The 23,544-nt window shown below is 44.6% G+C and overlaps 1 protein-coding gene across 3 annotated transcripts in view; it reads left to right on the top strand.

Moving 5' to 3' along the window:
• The window catches only part of DCC (DCC netrin 1 receptor), a 928,036-nt gene that overhangs the window by 786,963 nt on the left and 117,529 nt on the right, over positions 1-23,544 (top strand). For all 3 annotated transcript variants that reach the window (XM_077936487.1, XM_077936485.1, XM_028749092.2), the window contains exons 14-15: positions 693-803; positions 5,633-5,827. In XM_077936487.1, coding sequence (XP_077792613.1) covers positions 693-803; positions 5,633-5,827 — 306 coding nt within the window. The remainder of the gene's footprint in view (positions 1-692; positions 804-5,632; positions 5,828-23,544) is intronic.

The following is a 23,544-nucleotide window of genomic DNA, read 5'->3' as shown; positions in this document are numbered from 1 at the left end:
GTGGGAAGGTAAACAGCATTTCTGTGCACTCTGGTTTCTGTCACAGTGTTCAGTTGTGCCAGAAGCAGTTTAGTCCTGCTGGCCACATGACCTGGAAAGCTGTCTGTGGACAAACGCTGGCTCCCTCGACCTGAAAGCGAGTCGCCTTTGAATTTAGCTTTACCTCACATGGTTGCTGTGGGGATTAATTGCAGAGGGAGAGAACCAGTGGCATGCGGTCAGTTGCCTAGGGGAATTAAGTTTGTCCCCTAAATGTTCCTCTGGTGCCTCCTTCCCAAAGTCCAGGAAGCTTTTGCTCAGCTTAGAGAGAGAGGCACGATGCTCTGACCACCTTCCAAAAGCACACCCGGCTTGGGGAAGGATACAGGAAGGCTCCAAGATCCTGTCCCAAAGCCCAGGAAACTTCTGTGTGGCTCAGGAAGGGAGGCGCAATGCTCACACTCGTGACATCAGCACTCCACCAATTGCCCTCACAATCTGGTGCCTCTGGCCCCAACGGCTCTCCTGTGGAAAATTTCACCACACACCACTGGAGAGAACTGTGTACGCCACCTTGGATTCCTTGGTGGGCTGTAACTGAAACAAATAAACAAAGCTCCTTTTGGGTGTACATGGTCCCTGTAGATTGTGGCTCATCAAATCCTGCTAATATTAACTGAGTTTTCTGTACGTCTGATTTGTATCGTACGCAGGTCTTGACAAAGGCAGCCAGTACAGTTTCCAAGTGGCAGCTATGACAGTCAATGGGACAGGACCCTCCTCCGACTGGTATACTGCAGAAACTCCAGAGAGCGATCTTGATGGTAATTGTATTTCTTTTCACAGCCATTATAACTGCCTTTTTTGCTCATTCTGATGGTTGCCTTGCCCTTCAGCTAAGGTTGTGGTGGAGGTCAGGAGCATTCAGCTTCCAGACCTGTTGGAGCTGTCGTCTGAGTGCTTTCTCTGAGCAGAAGGTTTTTACTGGCTGCATGCTGTTAAAATTCTCCCTGTGTGTGGACAAGTGAAGCAGAAGTGAGAAAAGAAAGGCAGCTTCATTTCTCTCCCACTACGTTCCTAGCACCTGTGTTTAATTTTAACTTCTTTCCCAGCTGTTGCTGTTGCAACTTTTGCCAAAATTGCAATATTGGGGTGGTTACCGAAAGCCAGGTTTGTTTTTAACCGTATTGCTTATTCTTCCATGATACAATTCCTCTGGGGGGTTATCAAAAGAACCGATCTATTTGTGGCAGGCCCAATGGTCTATCTGCTATCAAAATAATATGCAGAAGTTCCCTGGGACCTTGGTCTTCCCTTGCTCTGAAACACTTGAGCAGCCAGTTCTGGGCACTTGGACCTGGGATTTCCACGTTTTCCATTGCCCCTGAAAAACTCATAAGAATGCCATGATGGTGATGACCATTCCTCATTGGATCTGTAGCCTTCCAGTCCCCAACTCCTATCACTCCCAGCCAGCATGGCCAAGGGACTGGGATGATGGGAGCTGCACCCCAACACCTGGGAAGGCCACAGTATCCCTGCCCCTCTGGTACAGTTTTCAAATATGGATGTTTCATTCAGCTGTCATAGCTGATTGGTGAATGATAGAGCCATTCATGGCCCCATATACAGCAGACATTTAAAGGGGTAGCATGCCACTTTAAATAATCACGCCTCTCCCCAAGGAATCCTGGGAAACCTAGTTTGTCAAGGGTGCTGATAGTTGTTTTAGCATACCCCAATTCCCCTCACAAAGCTGCAACAATTGGTTTAACCCTCAATCCCTCTTCCCAATGAATTCAGTTGATCTGTGAGGGAACTGGGGTCTCCTAAGTACTCTCAGCACTCTTTACAAAGTACAGGATTCTGTGGAGGAAGCCACGACTGTTTATGATACTCCTTTAAATGTATAGCTCAGATGGGAGCCATGTAGGGATATGAGATCCTTTCCCTCAGGCTGGCGTTTTTTTGGGGGGGATGGGGGTTGGAATTGGGATTTTGCAATTGAAACTCCAATAACCATCTCACTGCTGAGAACATCACCCTGCGCCATACTTGGCTTTAAACCTGTTTCCATTTGTTCACACCGCAGAAGCAAGCGCAAGGGCACGAAAACATTTAGAGCCAAGCCTGTACCTTGAATCACTGACCCAGTTCTGTACCCCAGTGCAGACCCAGACTAAATTGCTTCAGAACGCACACAGAGTCTGGCTTTTTAAACACCCATCACCTTGCAGCTTCATGTTTTGCGCTCTAGCTACCTCTTCCGATGGCTCCTTTGGTGAGATCTGCAAGGTTAGAGACATGCAAGGATCAGCTAAATTCCTTTGGTGCTGCTGTGCGGATTGTTAACTGCAATTCCCTCTCTGCTCTTTTGCTGTAGAAGTTCCTTCACCGGATGCTTTTATTTTTTATTTTGGCATCTGCAGTAACACACACACACACACACACACACAAAATGAAGAGTGTCTTGAAGAAACTCCCTTAACTCCCTATGGATTGCCCATTTAATTAGTGTGTTTTGTTAAAGCGATTAGAAATCCAAACACTGCTGCTGATCCAAGGTTCCCTGGAAAGCCAGAATAGTCTTTCTGACAGCTGGGAGCATTTTAAATATTTATTTTGAGCATAAAGCATTATGCTTTTTTCTCTGAGGGGGGGAAGGAAACCACTGGATGCTCAATTTCCCCCAAAACATCCGACTCAAACAGTTTAAGTAATGATGTTGGGGATCCTGGATCAGTCTTGTATAGCAATATTCTGGAGGAATATATTTATGTGTATTCTGGGGATGCTCTTTCTAGACAAGAGCAGATCTCCTCAATTTCTGCACTAGGTTCACTCTCCATTCAGCTCTTCCCGAATTCTGTGTTTACCTAGAAGAATTCCTGGAATTAATTCTAGAACTGGATAATGCCCAGTTTGCTTCAATTTCCCATTCATTTGCACTCATCTTCCCCTCTATATTGCCATTGCGTCTGTGTGCATTGATGAAACACCAGACTCTTGATGCAACTGTATGTACGATTGCACTTGACACAGTGTTTTATATTGATGAACCTGTGCTCTCCTGAGCACTGATAACCATGTAGGAAGCTGCCTTAGGCTGAATCAGACCATTGGTACATCTTCTTCAATATTGTCTACAATGACTGGCAATGTTTCTTTGGGGTTTCAGATACGGATCTCTCCCCAACATACATGGAGATAGAACCTGGGTCCTGGAACTGTTAAGAACTGGAAGCAGTGGCACCCTGTGCTGTCTATATACAAAATTGGTGCAGAGACAGTGGTACCAAATAATGTGGTATTTCAAAATCTAGAATAAATTTGAAGGAGGGGAACTTTAGAAGCAATTTTTTCCCCTCTTGAAGGATTGAGGCATATGATCTCCCTACTCATAGTTCCACACACACACACACACACACACACACACACACTCCTTTCAGGTTGGATCGTTGTCACACTGATTGGTAGAATCCTTTGCCCCAGGTTGCTCCTTAGGTGAACTTCTGTCAGTGTAGAAATATCCAGGACAGGAGTAACAAATATGGTGCCCTCCATATCTTGCTGGACTCCAACTCCCATCAACCCCAGCCAGCACACCCAATGGCCAGGTATAGTGGGAGCTGGAGTCCAGCAAGTTTGGAGGCCACAACATTGGCTGTCCCTGATATAGGAATACACATAGATACAAATTTCATCTCTGTGTGTCTGGGGTAGACCAAATAAAGCCCTCTGCACAGGAAAAAAGGCTGAAGCAGGTGATATTGCTGAAATTCAAAGTTCATTTGATCAGAATTCCAATTTGCCTCCCTCCTACTCCACAGGTGAATTATGAATCAAACACTACTTCTCTTTAAATTCTTCCTCAGCTTTCAGTGGGGAAAACCAACATCAATGCAGGAAACATCTGCTACCAGTTAACTATCCCATATCCCATCAAGTTTTGCATTTAAGCTATACCTGTGCCCTTCCTATGTTTTCATCCTCTCCATTTATTCACCCCTCCCCTTGTGATTGTACAACTATGAGGACACATGCATGTGCTATACAGTGCCTGGTATAAAGTTGTCCTTGAAGAGCAATGAAGGATTATGAAAAATAGTAAAGTATCCTGAACATTTTGATGTCCCTCATTTTAATCCCTGCCCTTGAAACGCAATATCCCACCCTCTTATGCCTGCTGCGTTTGAATATGTTCCTAATGATGTCCAGCATTCCAAAACAGCTTTCTTTATTTTAACAGTAAGAAAATGTATTGCATTTCAAATACATGCACACAGTGGTCCGGGAGATACTTAATGGTGTCGTGTTTGTTTGTTTCTTTGTCTTCTCTTCCTTAAATGTATCATCGTTCAAGAATAGATTGACTTTGAGACTGTGAAGCCCTTGCAAATGTTGCTGTGTGCATTATGCGACCTCTAACATTCTCATAAGACTTTCCAGTGGATCCAGCAGTTCCTCGGAAGAATTTTATTCTGCCCCCCAAATTCACTGCAAAGCCTATAAACTATCAAGGGCACGGACAGCAGAATCAATGACAGCGCCGCTGAAAAGTATTAATCCCATCAGTTTTTTACCGCCTCCCCTCCGCCACCCGTCACCCAACGTTTATAGTGGGAATACTTCACAATCAAAGGAGGCCCTTTTCTCGGAGTTTGCACCAGCATTTTGCATCTGAGTCCTTTTACCTCTTCCATATGGCTAAAATATGACAGGCCTCCTCGTGGGGGGGAAAGATTGCAACTTGTTTCTTCCGCTCTCAAAGAGACAGGCTGCTTTCTTGCTCTTCTGAGGAGACTTGTGGTATGGTAGCTCCTAGGCAAACCTCCTGCAAAAGGGCTTGCTTTCACCTCCAAAGGGTTTTTAAAACACCCACCCGCACCATTAGACTGGATAACCATCTCATTCCTGGCTTGCGCGTAATAAAATGCAAACGAATGCATTGTTAATAGAATGCTGTCGGTATATCATTATTTTCCTAGACAGATATCTTACCCCCCCCCAAGTGCTTTAGTATTAATCAGAGGAGGCAGGGTGAGTGAAGGAAAAATGAAGATATGCATGGTTGCGATAATGAATGCCACAAACCTAGACTGTCGCCACGTAATGTTAGAAGCACTGACTTATTTAATACTGCTTAAGTTGCTAGTCCATTGTTCGCTTACTGGCTTTTCTGAGCTTGCTTGCTGTTCACTATTATGAAGTGTTTTTCTGTGAGTAATATATGCACACACAGAGAGAGAATGAGAGTGACTTCCACGTATTTAATTTATTGAACTTACTAGCTTTGTCCTCCGCCATTTTTCCATAAAGGATAATTCTTGCTTCCCCGCTTGTCTGACTCTTCAAAGAATAATAATTCAATGACAGGAAGGCGAAAGCATAGTTTGGAGATGACTGCATCCGTTGAATGGCACAGTTAGACACCTTGTGCTTGGCGATGGGAAAAATTCAGTTGTGCGTTTAAAGACGATAACCCAGCCTAGATATTTTACAAGCTGTATATTTTAATGACTTGCATGCTACTTCTGCATGGGACAAGGATGTGATACTTTGCTTCTTTCCAGAAACAATGGCAGGTCAGCCTAAAGTGTGCTCTTGCCGCCGATCGGTGTCACTGCTAACAGCATCTTCCTTTGACTCCTAGAATCTCAGGTTCCTGACCAGCCAAGCTCTCTTCATGTGAGGCCTTTGTCAACCAGCATTGTAATGAGCTGGACGCCACCACTGAACCCAAACATCGTTGTGCGCGGATATATTATTGGCTACGGAGTGGGGAGCCCATACGCCGAGACGGTGCGAGTGGACAGCAAGCAGCGCTACTATTCCATTGAACACTTGGGTAGGTGGGATTTCCACTCCAGGAAACGCTTAGAAGCTTGGGGAGAGGGGGTGAAATGTGTTTCTAGGCCTTCCAGTCAACCTGTCTATTTCAGGACATAAATGCAGAGTATCCCCGGGGAATGCTAGGGTTCCCCCCAAAAAACCTGTGGATTAAGAATCCTGGATTTGTAGCCTTGTGATGGATATACTACAGTTCCTTTGGTGGAAGCCATGTGCATTAAATGTATTGCGTGGATGTGACCTAGGTCAGAAAGATTCTGCCACCCTTCGAGGCAATGAGTTCTGTTAGCAAATAGATTATACAGTGATCGCTCGGGTTGCGAACGTGATCCGTGCGGGAGGCACGTTCGCTACCCGCAGCATTCGCAACCCATGACCCGCACATCTGCGCACATGCAGGTCGCAATTTGGTGTTTCTGTGCATGCACAAAGCGTGATTTAGCGCTTCTGCGCATGTGCAAGCACCGTTTGGCACGGTGTGCAACCCGAAATCATGCAACTCGAAGTGTCTGTAACCCAAGGTATGACTGTATTAACATTCAACTGAAATATTATTATTGTTATTGTTGTTGTTGTTGTTGTTGTTGTTAATACCTAATAATAATAATACCCCAGTCACTCTGGGTGGCTTCCAACAGAATATATTCCAACAGAATATATAGCCGTTTGAGGAACGGCTAAGGGAGCTGGGCATGTTTAGCCTGGAGAAGAGGAGGTTAAGGGGTGATATGATAGCCATGTTCAAATATATAAAAGGATGTCATATAGAGGAGGGAGAAAGGTTGTTTTCTGCTGCTCCAGAGAAGCGGACACGGAGCAATGGATCCAAACTACAAGAAAGAAGATTCCACCTAAACATTAGGAAGAACTTGCTGACAGTAAGAGCTGTTCGACAGTGGAATTTGCTGCCAAGGAGTGTGGTGGAGTCTCCTTCTTTCGAGGTCTTTAAGCAGAGGCTTGACAACCATGTCAGGAGTGCTCTGATGGTGTTTCCTGCTTGGCAGGGGGTTGGACTCGATGGCCCTTGTGGTCTATTCCAACTCTATGATTCTATGATTCTATGATTAAAATACTGTCCTCTTGTTACTTGACCCATTAGATGTCATCCTGTCATCTTTCTTGCCAATACAAATGAGAACCTGGCCCAGAGTAAACCCCACATCCTCTTTGCATGCATGTGTGTGGTGTTGTTTTTTTTAATAGCATCCAACGAATGGTTGTGGCAGCCCAGGGCAAAATTGATTTGGGATTAATTGGGATTGCCAATTAATTAACTTTGAGAACGATGAAGTTGAACGCCTAGCTTATGTGTTTGTTGGAGTGGGGCTCAAGCTCCAGGGTGTGACCTTTGAAACAAATGTTTTGGCTACATGCTGTAGCACCAGGAGTAGAAAGAAATATGTTTACAATGACTGAGTTCTGGCTTTTTCTCTTGCTCAGGTGTGAACCTCTTTTCAGTTTTAGAGTAGCCTCAGTTCTCTATTGAGTTGTATAGACTGCAATCACAGACTCAGTTGGGTGGATTGACAAAAATCAGCTCCCCTTCTTCATCATATCCCAGGATCGGCAGCGTCTGAGGTTGGGGGTAGATCCGCCCCCTCAACTGCCTAAAATTGTTGTCTCCTTTTCTCTTATATAATTCAGTAACTCTTATTGCCTGCATCCTTGCACTTAAATTACTGAAGGTCACTAAAATGATTTGTCTTATTACTTCCTGAAATATTCAGTTCTGGTCATTGGGGTATACTGTGAAACTCTGGCAATAGTAAGACTTGCTAAGTAGTATTTGAATATTTGAATATTTATGATCTACACTTTCATCAAACATATTAAGGCATACGTTATACTTTACAACATAAAGTATAGCCAGTCTATAAATATCTATAAAGCATCAATAAAGCATTAGTAGATTCTGGTTGGTTAAAAAAAAATGTCAATCTTTATTAAGATTTATTTATATACCGTATTTTTTGCTCTATAAGACTCACTTTTTCCCTCCTAAAAAGTAAGGGGAAATGTGTGTGCATCTTATGGAGCGAATGCAGGCTGCGCAGCTATCCCAGAAGCCAGAACAGCAAGAGGGATTGCTGCTTTCGCTGCGCGGCGATCCCTCTTGCTGTTCTGGCTTCTGAGATTCAGAATATTTTTTTTCTTGTTTTCCTCCTCCAAAAACTAGGTGCCTCTTATGGTCTGGTGCGTCTTATAGAGCGAAAAATATGGTGATTCTATTTAGCAAGAGTCCAAGTCCTTGTCTCAGGGGCACAAAAAGTGACCCCTTCACTTGTGGTGCTCTTTTGACAACCAGTGATGATGGAATTTGTCGTGGTGATGTCATCTGTGCACTTTCACCTTTAGTCAATCAGCAAACCTGTAGCTGAAAGGAAACTGGGCTTTCTGCCCCCTAGAGGAAGCCACTTTCTGAATTGGACTTCAACAGAGCACATTCATGGAAATCTATCTCCAACTTGGTGCTCAACTGAATGTTACCTTAAACAAGGTGAATTTCAAAACCTGCTCTTGCTAAGATGACAGGAAGCCAGGCATAACTTTCCACCTCCACCAGTTCTGCTTTGCCCTCAGCTGGGCTTAACCTCTGGTTTTGGTGTCTGATTTGGTAGAAATCAACTGACTCTGCATGGGAGGGATCCTTGCACATGGGAAGTATCCAACTCCTACCATTCCCCCAGTTCTCATCTACAAGTGCATTAAGTGGGATTTAGGTTTACAAGGAAAACCTTTCTAATTTTTCACTTCCAAATATTGTATTTTTAAAGGAATGCAGGATTATTTTTTCAAGTTTGGATACACTCCCTCATTTTTCCAGCCTTAAATTTGGTTGCACTATTCCTGCTGTACGTCAATTTGTGTGTTTTCTCTCTCTTAAAAGTCTGCACATTTCTCCTACTACCTGTATTTCCCCAAGCTACACATTTTTGTGAGTAATTTCCCCTAGTATGATTTAATTTTGTACAATAGTTTCACTAATGCGTGTATTTTGGTGCACACTTTTGGGTTGCAGAGCTGTATCACAAAAGTAGTAGCAACTGGCCAGATAAACCAGGTGAGGGGAGCCAATGGGTCTCAAACCCTCCCCTGCATGTGAAGACAGGCTCTGGTGGATTAAGCAGATGAGATCGATAGTAGGTCCAATGGTAAAGAAGTTGGTTTCAGCAGATGCTGTAGAGGGAAGTGAGAGGCAGGTGTAGCTCATCAACCTGGGAAGGTAGCCTATCTAGGAGAAGGAAGACTCTGCTTCTAAACCTCTGCTGCCTTGTGGGATATCTTCAAGAAAAGGTTAAGGAGCAAACCCTACACAAATCCAGAGTGGAGTTCCTAAGATGGTTGGATGACGCCTTGTAAGTCTCCTTCTGGCAACTCTTGCAGCCGACCTGGTGCCAAATGTATCGCTCTGCTTTCCTTTGGACCACATCATCAAGGCCAAGAAAGGTCCCTTGTTGCCTGGGCAGCCCAGGACCTGGGCAGCCTAGGACACACTGCCTTCAGTGCTGCTAATGCAGAGGTTTGACTTCACCCCTGGAAGCACACTCCATTGTCTCTCGAGACAGGTGCATGCTCTAATAAGTGGAAAGTAGGTAGATTCGTATTAAAACGTTAGATTAAAATGTTAACCAATTTCCCCCTCTCTTCCGCATCCCTAATTTAGATTCCATTTCTGCTCTTTCTAAAAAGATCATTGGTGTGTCTCCCTGTATGACTTCCGATATTCTTCTAACTTGGCTTGCGGATCAAAGGCAGTGCCCTTGCAGCTGTGACTGTTAGCATCAAGACAGTAACAGGCATGAAAAAGTGGAGTGTTTCTTTTTAATCTTCCTCTGTGGAGGCAAGAGTCTGATCTAGCAAACGGCAGATCACAAACTCAGGAGTCCCCACCACCGCTTTCCTGAAAACAGCCTGTGTTTGTCTTGCTCATTAATTTCTTGGCATCCCGAGCGCCGCTAACACATTTTCCTAATCAAGTTGCTTTGCTGTGCAGGAGGCTCTGCGAAAAAGCTTATCTAATGATGAGCTTGTTACGTCAACGACAAAGTCCGAAACATAATCGGCATTTTATACGCCATGACTGCAATGCTGGTGGGGTTATTCCAAAGGGTGCCGTTGCTTCATAGAGAAGGTGAAATGCTAATGAGTGCCGTGCTGAGTGGATGCAAAGTCCCACGCTTGACTTCTGAGCACATTCGTTCCTCCACTGCCAGTGTCTGAACACAATGGCAATCAAACCCTCATACTTCCCCTGTGTCAAAATAGTGTCAGGGGGTGTTTCATTATCCATTATTCATTGTGTGCTTTCTCTGACACGTTGCCTTGATGCCATATCAGGGAAAATGTATTGAAATGCGGTGGAGGGTGGAATGTGCGTGCTAGCTTCAGGGAAACAAAGATCAAATTTTGAGGAAATGACTGCACAGGATCATCTTAATGGCCTGCATAATAGCCTGATTTGCACATCACACTAAGCTAACATTGTTGCTTAGCACGAATATATAGGGCCCTGGAGAGGAAATTGTGGCTGCGTGGCTCCTCCTTGGTTTTGCTGCTGCGTCAATAGGTTGTGGTTTTGCTTATTGTGTTTCTGAACCCAGGTCATGATTTAGCTTTTTCTAACCCCAAGCTGAAGGTCCGTATAGTTAAAGCTATGGTTTTCTCAGTAGTGATGCATGGAAGTGAGAGCTGGACCATAAAGAAGGCTGGTCGCCGAAGAATTGATGCTTTTGAATTATGGTGCTGGAGGAGACTCTTGAGAGTCCCATGGACTGCAAGAAGATCAAACCTATCCATTCTGAAGGAAATCAGCCCTGGGTGCTCACTGGAAGGACAGATCCTGAAGCTGAGGCTCCAATACTTTGGCCACCTCATGAGAAGAGAAGACTCCCTGGAAAAGACCCTGATGTTGGGAAAGATGGAGGGCACAAGGAGAAGGGGACGACAGAGAACGAGATGGTTGGACAGTGTTCTCGAAGCTACCAGCATGAGTTTGACCAAACTGTGGGAGGCAGTAGAAAACAGGAGTGCCTGGTGTGCTCTGGTCCATGGGGTCACGAAGAGTCGGACGTGACTAAACAACAACAACAACAAATCCCAAGCTGAAACCAAGTTTTCTCCTATGGTTTGCTGCTCATAGTTTGGCAAAGCTTGCCCTCCTTGTTCTGGGAGGCAACTAATTGGGAGGCAAACTACCCTGAAACATGTGTGTGGTTGTGTAAAACTAAATACTTTTCTAGCCTTTCTAATATGTTCACCGTGGAGAAATGTCCATGTTATCTGGATTTTGAAGTTCAGGTTTTGAAGATGTGAGCAGTGGTATAAGTACTTGCTGTTTATCACAGCTTGGTTCTCACATCACATTAAGCCATAGTTTAACAATTAAGGTTTGATAGGAACATGCAGCATGCTGTTTTATGTTGTAAACTGCCTTGAGCTCTTCGGATGAACAGCGGTACATAAATGCAATAAATAATAATAATAATCTTTCTCACTTCGCTTCTTGCATATGTTTTACACATCCTCCTGGTCCTAAGCAAAACACTGAGCACCTGCAAAACATTCAGCCTTGGAGGAATTAAGAAGACACAGTTTTCCATTTCACTTTGTCTCCATCACATGCAGCACTGTTTCCATAACATTGCAGTTCATTTCCTGCCAAAAACTATGTTATTCGCCTCACTGTCTACTGCGGTGAAATTATGTAACTTACATAATTAATTATGCAATTTATGATTTCATTACATTTTCCCATCCTATTCATTTCAGTGCAAAGGAAATGAAATGCAAATGGGGGCAGGCATGATCAGCTATGTATCATCTGCAAACTGAAAGCAAGAACAACAGTGAATGTTGATTGTATTTGCTGGAATGATTTCCATTCTTGACATGGGACGAAGAAATGAACATTGCAAATTTCTGCCCTGATTCTATTTTCATTTGAATTCTCCATCTCTACTCAGAACCAATAAACACATGTCTGTCTGTCTGTCTGTCTGTCTGTCTGTCTGTCTGTCTGTTTGTAGTACTTCTGTCCCAAGTTTCCTTGTTCAGCTGAAGGCAGCTAATATCAGACATTGTAAAAGGCATTAAAAATTAACTAAAACTGAGGAGGAGAGAACCAAAAGACTAGCAAACCAGCAAGTAAAATGTGTTGTTGTTCTTAAGGAGGGACAATAAAACGAAATATAAAGTCAAAAGGATTATGTACCAGTTATGTCAATGCCAAGGGTACAGCCACTAAAAGACCAAAAACTTCCTAAACAGGAAAGTTTAAACAATGTGCTGGAAGGCTAAAGGGCCCAAAATGGACCTTCCTGGTTGCTGAAAGATGTCTCACTTGTTTCAATCAAGGATGGGTTTGGAACTGACTAGAACGCCCCCTTTAGCTACGCTAATGTCAGTTTTACGCCAACGTAACTGCCATTGTTCTGTGCCAACAAATCCTGGAAATAAAGGGCATTGAGAATCCCATGGGCCTTTTACAGATTCCTAGCTTCCTTCAAAGTACTACAGCTCCCTCCGGAGGGGGATAATGACTGTTAGACCAGTTTAAGTTTGTAGCTTTGGCATTCCCGTGAGAGGATGTGTGTTTCCGATTATGCTTCCCCTGCACCGTTCTTACAACTGGCTGCTTTAATCAAACTCCTGTCCTGATTGTGATGAGCCACAAGGAACACGTTGCACCATGTCCCAGGATTTGTACTGATGCTCTGTTGCCTTGTGGGTACAAGTAATGATGCAGGCACTGACCTATAATTCCCTTAGTAGCTCAGACTCGGCCATCTCTCCCCCCACCCCACCCCATCATGACTTCTAAGGATGGATTATCAAGTCACCATCGTTGTTTTTTGGGGGGAACAAGTGACAACTGTTACTCTTAGAGCTGAGACGAAGCGATTGATTCCATTTTAGTTCCTACTTTGCCATCGTTAAATGACACTTGGTTTTTCAAAGTGCTTTTGCGTGCCTCCTTCGATTTTCATCTGCTTTTCAGTCAGCAAACCTGAACACTAGTAGTAGGTGTGAAAAAGTTTCCAAAGGCTGATTTAAAAAAAAGGAAAAATTTCTAAAGGGATGCTGAAAAGCAGTTCAGGTGCTGAGAGGGAAGAAGGTCAATGTTACAGCAGATCAGCTGCAAAATACAGGTTCTGTAGAGTATTTGTTTCCTTGTACATGTGAACATAGGATGCTGCCTTATTAAGTTAGGTTAAAGGTAAAGGACCCCTGGATGGTTAAGTCCAGTCAAAGGCGACTATGGGGTTGCAGCGCTCATCTCACTTTCAAGCCAAGGGAGCCGGCGTTTGTCCACAGGCAGCTTTCCGGGTCATGTGGCCAGCAGGACTAAACTGCTTCTGGAGCAACAGAACACTGTGATGGAAACCAGAGCGCATGAAAACACCATTTACCTTCCCACCGCAGCGGCACCTATTTATCTACTTGCACTGGTGTGCTCTCGAACTGCTAGGTTGGCAGGAGCTGGGACCGAGCAACAGGAGCTCACCCCGTCGCGGGGATTTGAACCACCAACCTTCTGATCGGCGAGCCCAAGAGGCTCTGTGGTTTAGACCACAGCACCACCCACATCCCATACCATTGATCTACCTAGCTCAGTATTGTCTATGATGACTTGCATCAGCTCACCATGATTTCAGACAGGAGTTTCTCCCAGCTGTACCTGGAGATGCCAGGGATTGAACCTGCGAACATCTGCTTGCAAGTCAGATACTCTACCACTGAGCTTTGGCCCTTCTGAAATGGGAGGGGGGGCTTGAGGCTTTGTTAGGTAAAGGTAAAGGTAAAGGTACCCCTGCCCGTACGGGCCAGTCTTGACAGACTCTGGGGTTGTGCGCCCATCTCACTCAAGAGGCCGGGGGCCAGCGCTGTCCGAAGACACTTCCGGGTCACGTGGCCAGCGTGACAAAGCTGCATCTGGCGAGCCAGCACAGCACACGGAACGCCGTTTACCTTCCCGCTGGTAAGCGGTCCCTATTTATCTACTTGCACCCGGGGGTGCTTTCGAACTGCTAGGTTGGCAGGCGCTGGGACCGAGCAGTGGGAGCGCACCCCGCCACGGAGATTCGAACCGCCGACCTTTCGATCGGCAAGTCCTAGGTGCTGAGGCTTTTACCCACAGCGCCACTAAATTGAAGCAATTAGTGGGCTGTTTTATCCATGAAAATATGTTTAGAGTGATAATTACAGTGCTATCGTAATCACTTCTACTCAGACTTAAGTCCTGTTGGATTCAATGGAATTTGCTCTGAGGTAGGTGGCGCTGTGATCTAAACCACTGACTCTAAGGCTTGCCAATTGGAAGGTCAGTATTCGAATCCCCGCAACGGAGTGAGCTCCTGCTGGTGAGTCCCTGCTCCTGCCAACCTAGCAGTTCAAAAGCACGTCAAAATGCAAGTAGATAAATAGGTACCGCTCCAGTGGGAAGGTAAGCGGCATTTCCGTGCGCTGCTCTGGTTTCACCAGAAACGGCTTGGTCATGCAGGCCACACGACCCAGAAAAACTGTCTGTGGACAAACGTTGGTTCCCTCAGCCAATAAAGCGAAATGAGCACCGCAACCCCAGAGTCGTTCGCGACTGGATTTAACTGTTAGGGGTCCTTTACCTTTACCTTTAGGTGGGTTTAAGAGTGCAACCTTAGTTTATGAACCTATTTGGATGGAACACCTAATCATGTTTTGTGGATTGGCTTGCAGTGGTCCATTGCATCTCTACCTGGAGGAATTGGGGGTTGAGTTTGGGGTCTTTGGCGTACAAAGCAGATGCTCGAATTCTCCTGCAGGTTGTTGTTGTTGTTGATATTAATTTATATCCCAAATTATATGCCAACGTGGCTTCTAACAGATTTAGAACTATAAAATCCATGTGTGATTAAAATTCACAAGAGCAATTCCTTCTGAGCATCAAAAGACCCTTAACTTAAATATACAATAAAGCAAGTCAGTTAAAAAGCATGGCAGTTAAAACAGTTTAATAAAATAAAATAACAGATCAAAAGTTCAGAGGACTGGTTGCCTGAATAGGTCTCCAGGAGACAGTGGGATGCCAATTTGAATGGAGAGGCTCATATCTCACCAGGGAGGGCATTCCACAACCCTGGTGGTGCCTTCAGTGGAAAAGCCTGCCACTGTGCCACCACAAGCCAATAATCATCAGGCTGCTGCCAAACTCGTTGTGTTCCATTTGCAGTCAAGTTTTGCAGTCATGTTTTCCTTGATCCCCATCACATGATGACTGAATGCACGGCACAAAACTAAACACAAGCAGAACTATTTCAGGGTGGTTGGGAGAAAGCTAAGCATCCCTTTCCCTTCTTCCTGCTATCACCAATTCCGGGTCTTTTAATAAGGCATTCTTAATTTAGCTACCGCTGAACTGCATGACTGTAGCATGCCTCATTTCAAAAGTAAATCGTTTGGCTTATGATTGAATGCAGCAATCCATAGTTTGTTTAAACAGCTGTTCAGTACTCTCTGCTAAGCAGATGTTCAGCCTTCTTTCATATCAGTGGGGCTTCTGAGGGGAGGGAAAACACACACACTACCAGGTAGACTGCCTCCTAAAATCAATTAACATTAGCTTGACATCACATACTAGATAGGGATATAGACAATGCAAAGGATATTATAGAAGCATCTTAAAAAGCAGAGAAATCACCTTGCCAACAAAAGTCCGTATAGGTTTTCCCAGTAGTGGTGTATGGAAGTGAGAGCTGGACCATAAAGAAGGCCGAAGAATTGATGCTTTTGAATTATGGTGCTGGTGCTCTTGAGAGTCCCATGGATTGCAAGAAGATCAAACCTATCCATTCTTAAGGAAATTAGCCCTGAGTGCTCACTGGAAGGACAGATTCTGAAGCTGAGGCTCCAATACTTTGGCCACCTCATGAGAAGAGATGACTCCCTGGAAAAGACCCTGATGTTGGGAAAGATTGAGGGCACAAGGAGAAGGGAATGACAGAGGACGAGATGGTTGGATGGTGTTCTTGAAGCTACCAGCATGAGTTTGACCAAACTGCGGGAGGCAGTGGAAGACAGGAGTGCCTGGCGTGCTCTGGTCCATGGGGTCACGAAGAGTCGGACACGACTAAATGACTAAACAACAACAGCCACCATAGTTTGTTTAGGTTGCTTGCAAAAGAAGATAGTCTTCTGCTGCTGCCAGAAAAGTTACCAGCCTCAGTGCCCAGTATGTTTCCGAGCACAATTCAAAGTGTTGGTGCTGACCTTTAAAGCCCTAAACGGCCTCATCACAGTATACCTGAAGGAGCATCTCCATTCCTGCCGTCCAGCTCGGATCTTCTAGTGGTTCCCTCATTGTGAGAAGTGAAGCTACAGGGAACCAGGCAGAGGGCCTTCTCAGTAGTGGTTTCCGCCCTGTGGAACACCCTCCCATCAGATGTTAAGGAAATAAACAACTATCTGACTTTTGGAAGATATCTGAAAGCAGCCCTGTTTAGGGCAGTTTTTAATGTTTGATCTTTTATCATGTTTTTAGTATTCTGTTGGGAGCCGCCCAGAGTGGCTGGGGAAACACAGCCAGATGGGTGGGGTTTTGTTTTTTTATTATTATTATTATTATTATTATTATTATTATTATTATTTATTATTAGCTCCCTGAACGGGAGAGCTTTCCATTGTCAGGACACCACTACCAATAAGGCCCTGTCTCAAACTTTCCAAGTATCCCTATTTTCCAGGGACAGTCCTGGATTTACAGAAGGCATCCCAGTTTCTGATTTGATCCCAGAATGTCCCGCTTTTCTTTAGGACATCCCTATTTTCATCAGAGAAATGTTGGAGGGGGAGGAGTTATGCGACCCCCGAGCCAAGGAGATAAGTAACTCTACAACCTTTAGAAGACACCTGAAGGCAGCCCTGTATAAGGAAGGTGTTTTTTTAATGTTGGAATCCACCTAGAGTAGCTGGGGCAATCCAGTCAGATGGACAGGGTATAAATATTATTATTATTATTATTATTATTATTATTATTATTATTATTATGGCATAGGACATCCCCATTGTCAGTGGAGAAATGTTGGTGTGTATGCTATCTATTACCACCACCACCACCACTACTACTACTGCCAACAACAACAACAACTATTATTCCTACAACAACAATCAGAACAACCACAAAAAGCACCCACACACCACTGAGTAACACATGAAGGTAGCTTTTGCAAAAAGCTTGGGGGAGATGAGATTTCTCTCTGTGGTATCCATATATGTTTTATGTTAGGCCTGATGTCCTCAAAGCACTTCAACTTGAGAGCAGTTCTGTTGACATCCAAAGCAGATTGTGGTCTTCCTCTTGACAGATGTGCTGATAACTAGTTTAAATTGTGCAGAAGGTTTTTTGATGAACTGTCAAGGTTCCCCAGCTAGGAGCATCACTCTTGCTGGCATTCAAATTCAGCCAAAACAGAAAAAGTGTGCTCTCTTTTGGACTTCACCTTCCTATTTAGGGTGTCATTCCATAATAATAATAATAATAGTATTTATATCCCGCCCATCTGGCTGAGTTTCCCCAGCCACTCTGGGCAGCTCACAGCATATATCGAAACATACTAAGACATCAAACATTAAAAACTTCCCAATGCAGGGCTGCCTTCAGATGTCTTCTAAAACTCAGACAGTTGTTTATTTCCTTGACATCTGAAGGGAGGGCGTTCCACAGGGAGGGTGCCACTACCGAGAAGGCCCTCTGCCTGGTTCCCTGTAACTTCGCTTCTCGCAGTGAGGGAACCACCAGAAGGCCCTCAGAAAAGGACCTCAGTGTCTGGGCTGAACAATGGGGGTGGAGACACTCCTTCAGGTATACTGGGCCGAGGTCAGCACCAACACTTTGAATTGTGCTCAGAAACACACTGGAGCAAATGAAGTCCCCATTCTCCCCCTCCTCTTCCCCACTTTTGGTACAGAAATCCCTGGGCTGACAGCTAGCTATATAAACCAAAGGGATTTTGATCTGTGGAGAGCCTAAGCTTCACGATTTCATGACAAAGTCCCTGTCTTGCTTCCCTGCAGGAAGACAAATAGAATTTGATCCTCACAGTCCTAAATTCATCAGAAGTCTGTGATACCCAGAGAGGGAGACTGATACACTTGAAAAAAAGGCAGAGAGAACCCCCATTGAATACAACAAAAGGCAGATAAGGAGCGATACTGATAAAACAGCCTGAGAACAGATCCGTTTCAATTGAGCACGCCAAAATGAATATCAAAGGCTCAGCGAATATACCTTTCTTTTAACTTTATATTTATTTGACCTGCGAGGGTCAAGTGCACTTTCAGCACGTCAATTTTATTTTACATTCCCCCCCCCCTTGATGTAAAGAGCTATAACAAAAAGATGAAAGGGATTTTTTGTAAAAAGCACTTTGACACCCAATCAAAAACAGAGTAGGTTTCTCATTCACATCCCTAAAATGGCAGAAGACGCCTCTGCAGTAACTCAGGTCCCACTTGAAGCTGGCATGGCTTTCCTCAGAGAATCCTGCAAAGTGTCCTTTGTTAAGGCTGCTGAGAGTTGTTAGGAAACCCTAACAACAATTTCAGTATCACAGTTTCATGTTCTTTCCCCCTTTTTTTCCTTTCCCTTAATTTCCTCACTGAAAACTTTCAATATAAAATAAAATAAAATGAACCCTCACAGAGCTACAATTCTAGGAGCAGTTTAGCAATCAATCCCTCTTCCTTTGTAGCTCTGTGAGGCGGGTTGAGGCCTCCTTATGGCTCTCAGCACCCATAGCAAACTGCAGCTCCCATTGAGGAGATTTCACCCCTCCCATATCCAAGAATCTCCTGATGAGTCTGGTGATTTTCCAGAGAGGAGGGGGCGGGGACTGAGTGTTAGAGAGAGATCGTGTGTTTAGATAAGGTTGCTGCTAAGAGCAGCTACAGACACTCAGTGCAGTTCAGCATTCATTTATGCTTAGACCTCATTTAGCTCTGTATATAGTTGTATTATAGTTGTAGATAGAATAAAGAAGATATTCTACAGAACTGCTCTCCGAGTCGTTTATGCTCTGCTATACTCTGCTGTGCAACAACTGTCTTCTTGTGGGAGTGAATCCGGTGCTCGCAACTCTAAGCTGTGAGTCCACAGCACTTTGACCTGTTCCTGTGCAGAAGGTGGTCTCTGGAAGTGCTACCCAGCTCACCTAGCCCAGTCGGGGCTGAAGTGTGTGAGTCCAGTTGGTGGCACTGGCTCAAAGGGCGATGCTGACACCCATAATGGTGGAAGTTGTGAATGTTTAAAGGGATATGATATTGCTTTCAATGTGTACTGCAGATAGGGCTCCAGAGCAGGGCTTTCAGTGTGGCTTCCCTTATCTTTGCTCCCCATGAAGAAGTGAGAGATTTTGTGGAGGGTCAGGATCTGACAAGCTCTTCCATCTGGCTTAAAAAAATGTCCCTGTCTTAAGCAGTGCTTTCCCCCCCTAAAAACATATTTAGGGGTACTCCCATTTTGACTCAAGGCAATCACTCTTTTATAGTTCAAATAGGGAGAAATAAATACAGCAAATGGACAAAAGTACAAAGATTCACAAAATGTTTAGGGGTATGCATACCCCTGCGTACCCCCCAGAAAAAAGAACTGGTCTCAAGTATTTGTTTTTTATTGTTTTCAACCCTATCTTTACTTGTTGTTTTTTTCTGTACAGTTTTAAGAAGAACTGTATTCTGCTGTATGTTTATAAACTGCCTTGAGACGCATGTAAAAGGAGACCCACACTTTCATAAATAAAACAGTAAAATGAAGAATAACAGGCAAAAAGATTTAGAAAGCACAGAATGCTACCTTAAACTAGGTAAAGCTACTTGTCCATTTAACCTAGTAATGTATAATCTGACTGACAGCAGCTTCCAATGGTCTCTGTGATAGTTTCCCCCATCAACTGCTACCTGAGGCTAGGAAATCACACTGGGACTTCATGTGTGTAAAGAATTTGCTGTACACCTGCCCATATTGAAAAACTGATAGAAACGCATACCATCACCTGCTCAAATGTGGATCATATGTTTCACATTCAGATGCATACTGTTGTATTGACCCAAATCTGCTTCCACATCTGGACATGAATTTAGGCCCTTATTCACATGCACTTCCCCATCCAGCAGGAAAACCGTGTGCAGAAAATCTTTTGTTGTTCTCCTTGCCTTCTTTCTTCCTATGCAAGAGAGCTTCTGTAATTGTCTAAGCTAGAAACAGCCATTTCAGCAGACTGCCTCAGTGGGAGAGAGGGGAAGCAGGGCTCCTTCTATCAACCCGGCTGAAAGACCAGCTCCATGAAGAGTCCTTTGCCTCTGAACTGTTTCAGTTGCTGTTGGGCATCAGAAGAACTGTTTTAAATGTCTGAGTTTGCTTTCCCCCTCTTCCCTCCACATCCATTTTCTTTCTGTGTTGTGTTACCAACTAAGAGAGAGAGGCTGTCTTGTTTTAACCTGTTGTATGTAAGCCACTCTGGAAGGCTTTTTGGCTGAAGAGTTTTGTACCAATGCTCTAAACCAACACTGCAAAGGGCCATGGCACCCATATTGAAGACGTGCACACAAAAGAGCAGAAAACTGGCTTGAAATCTCTTCATATCTATGCTTATGTTTTGCTCATGCAACCATCTAACATGTTTTGCTGTTTGTTTTTCATTTCTGGCAAAGCAACTGTGAAAACTCTGGCACAACTTGTGCATTAATGTTTGCACACAGGGCTACATGCTGAATGCACTTTATATCCCAAAGTCACAATGCCTCTCAGATTACAGTGGCTCATTTTTAATTAATTTCTCCATATGTCTGTCTGTCTTCTTCTTCTTCTTCTTCTTCTTCTTCTTCTTCTTCTTCTTCTTCTTCTTCTTCGCTTCACTACTTGCCTTCCAACTTGGCCAGTTTAACATTCTGTTTGTTGCATCGATTCCAAACCTTATATGCCACATGCAGACTACTTATTTTCCACAAGCTTGGTTAAGCTTTACGCTCTTCAACGGATGCACTAAAGTTGCAATGCACCGTGGGAGTTGTAAAGGTTCATGCCTCCACAGGGGGTTCGACTTCCTTTTAAGTGTGTTCAGGCTCCAGCCTGCCTTTAAAAGGCCTTGGCATTTGGCTACGAGGCATTCGGGATGTCTCTCGTGTGAGAAATTGGAGAGCAGGTGTGAGGTAGGATGGGCTGACATCTTAAAAGCTACCGTAAAGATGGGATTTACTGTTAATCTCTTGAACTGCATTAATATAATGTGCCTGATGGTTTAGCGAAGCAGAGAGAATTTATAACGAGAGCCCGGCTCCCTAATTTTAAGGTCTTCCGTTGGAAGGCAACTGTGTCCATCAGCACACAAAAAGACCTCTGAAATCTATCATAGTATCAGAACGACACCTTCTTAATAGCATGTAGTTCAAGGAAGGGTTACCTCCCTCATGCCCTCGGCCTCACGAAATGTGTTTGCTGAAGAGCCATCAAGGCTTTTCGGGTGTCCAGGCATCTTGTTGATGTAATAACTCACCGGAGACTTGGCCTTTTGGAAAGTCTTTGAGCAGTGCAGTGCCGACGTGAAGTGTTAATATCCACCTCACTGGAAAGCGACACCTGGGTCAACTTCCCTATTACTCATCAGTCCAAGAGCAATTCCCTCGCATGAAGTATAAATCATGCTGGGATTAAGTTTGGGAAACTGTTGGAGGGGAATAAGAATAACAGGTTATGGCAGGGGGTCAGAGGCAAGTGGAACAAGGGTGGGGAGCTGGTTCCAGCTGGATGTAGGAGGTTGGGTACTTATCTCTCCCCCCCCCACTCTCACCTCCCCACAAGCACACCCATTGGCCAGGTTTGACAGGTGGGCAGGGTCACCACCTGTCAACCACCTGTCATCACAACAGCGTCAGGTGACTCATTTTTGCCTGCACTTAAGATTTGTGGTCTAAACCAGTGTTCCCCAACCTTGGGCCTCCAGCTGTTTTTGGACTACAACTCCCATCATCCCTCGCTAGCAAGACCAGTGGTCAAGGATGATGGGAATTGTAGTCCAAAAACAGCTGGAGGCCCAAGGTTGGGGATCACTGGTCTAAACCACTGAGACTCTTGGGCTTGCCAATCAGAAGGTTGGTGGTTCAAATCCCTGCAATGGGGTGAGCTCCTGTTGCTCAGTCCCTGCTCCTGCCAACATAGCAGTTTGAAAGCACATGAAAAGTGCAAGTAGATAAATAAGTACTGCTACAGCGGGAAGGTAAACAGCATTTCTGTGCACCGCTCTGGTTCGCCAGAAGCGGCTTAGTCATGCTGGCCATGTGACCCGGAAAAACTGTCTGCGGACAAACGCCAGCTTCCTCCGCCTATAAAGTGAGATGAGCACCATAACCCCAGAGTCGTCCGCAACTGGACTTAACTGTCAGGGGGTCCTTTACCTTTTTTTTAAGATCAGCTGAGTGCCAGCTCTCTATGGTACAGCTCCATCTTTATCTGCCCCCCACCTCACCATATGACATCTGTTTTGGTGCTGGTGGCTTGGCTAAAAGGCCTTTCAGTTCACTTGGGTACTGAAGTGGGTATAGCCCAGACAGGGATTTGACATGTCCATGAGAGCTAGACTTCAATTTTCCATACTTTCTAAATTTACCACAATTCTTAAAAGAGAACCATTTCAGTTTAAGAATACCATAGAATCTGTGCAATATGTCGACCAGCTGTACTTGGAAGCCTGCCCAGGTTTCACACACACATACAAATTGCTATGCAAGTTGTTGGTTACAGTGAGTGTATACAAACAGAATGGCATCCATCTGGCTTTTGCAGAGGCCCTCAATGCAGAATGAGTGATGTGTCCGTGTGCATTTCTAATGCCATAAGGAAATAACTCCAGCAACTCTGTTCCAAACTGGATTCAGTAAACTGGGCCATTATCTGTAAAAATGAAGAAAGAGCTTGTCCCCTCCTCTAATTCAGTTCTGCCTTGAGATCCTGTCACAGCCTCAGTAGCATCATCTGCAGCACAATGGGGTCTGAGTGCCTCAGCCCATCTCCCACAAATGTTTTCAGTGCTGCCAAGCCACACCGTGCCTCCTCTTTCATTTCCCTCCCTCTGCCCTATAAATGTAGGGACTCCATGAAATATAGGGATCCTGAGAAGTGTATTTTTTCCCAAGGCCATCCAAATAACCACTCTTCCTCTGGAAAATAAGCTACTGTTGCTAAGCATTAGGACAGGTGTGCACCCTTCAGGTATTTGGATAGTGTGTTAAATATGTGAAGGGACGAACATGCTAGATGTTCCCTGGTGGGCTTTGTTGACACCAACCACAAATTTCAGGGTGACTGTCTGAAACAGAGAGGTTCCCCACACATTGTAGGACCCTGCAATCTGGTGCAGATCCCTGCATATTTAACACTCAATTTGAGCGTCAGAAGACAGCTCCAGTTTCCATAACTTTGTTGCTAAGGAGTTGGGTCTCCTGTGAAATCTATATTTTCTGGGATACTCCGTTTATTGGCAGCATTTTAATTTGGCAGGCAGATAACAATTTTGGTGCTCTTCTGGACAGAGTCATATTCTGAACTGGGGAAGTACAGATTTTGGGGTGCTGCAAGCCATCGACAGCAAAAGAGAAAGGCGTAGGGCAGGGGCAATCATGGAAGATGGAGGTGAGATGTTTGGGCTTGAAGCTGTAGCAAGTCTTGAACTGCTGACCTGAGATGTGTCAAGT

This window comes from Podarcis muralis, chromosome 11, assembly GCF_964188315.1.
Source record: "Podarcis muralis chromosome 11, rPodMur119.hap1.1, whole genome shotgun sequence".
NCBI lineage: Eukaryota > Metazoa > Chordata > Lepidosauria > Squamata > Lacertidae > Podarcis > Podarcis muralis.
This window is presented reverse-complemented; position numbering and strand designations above follow the sequence as displayed.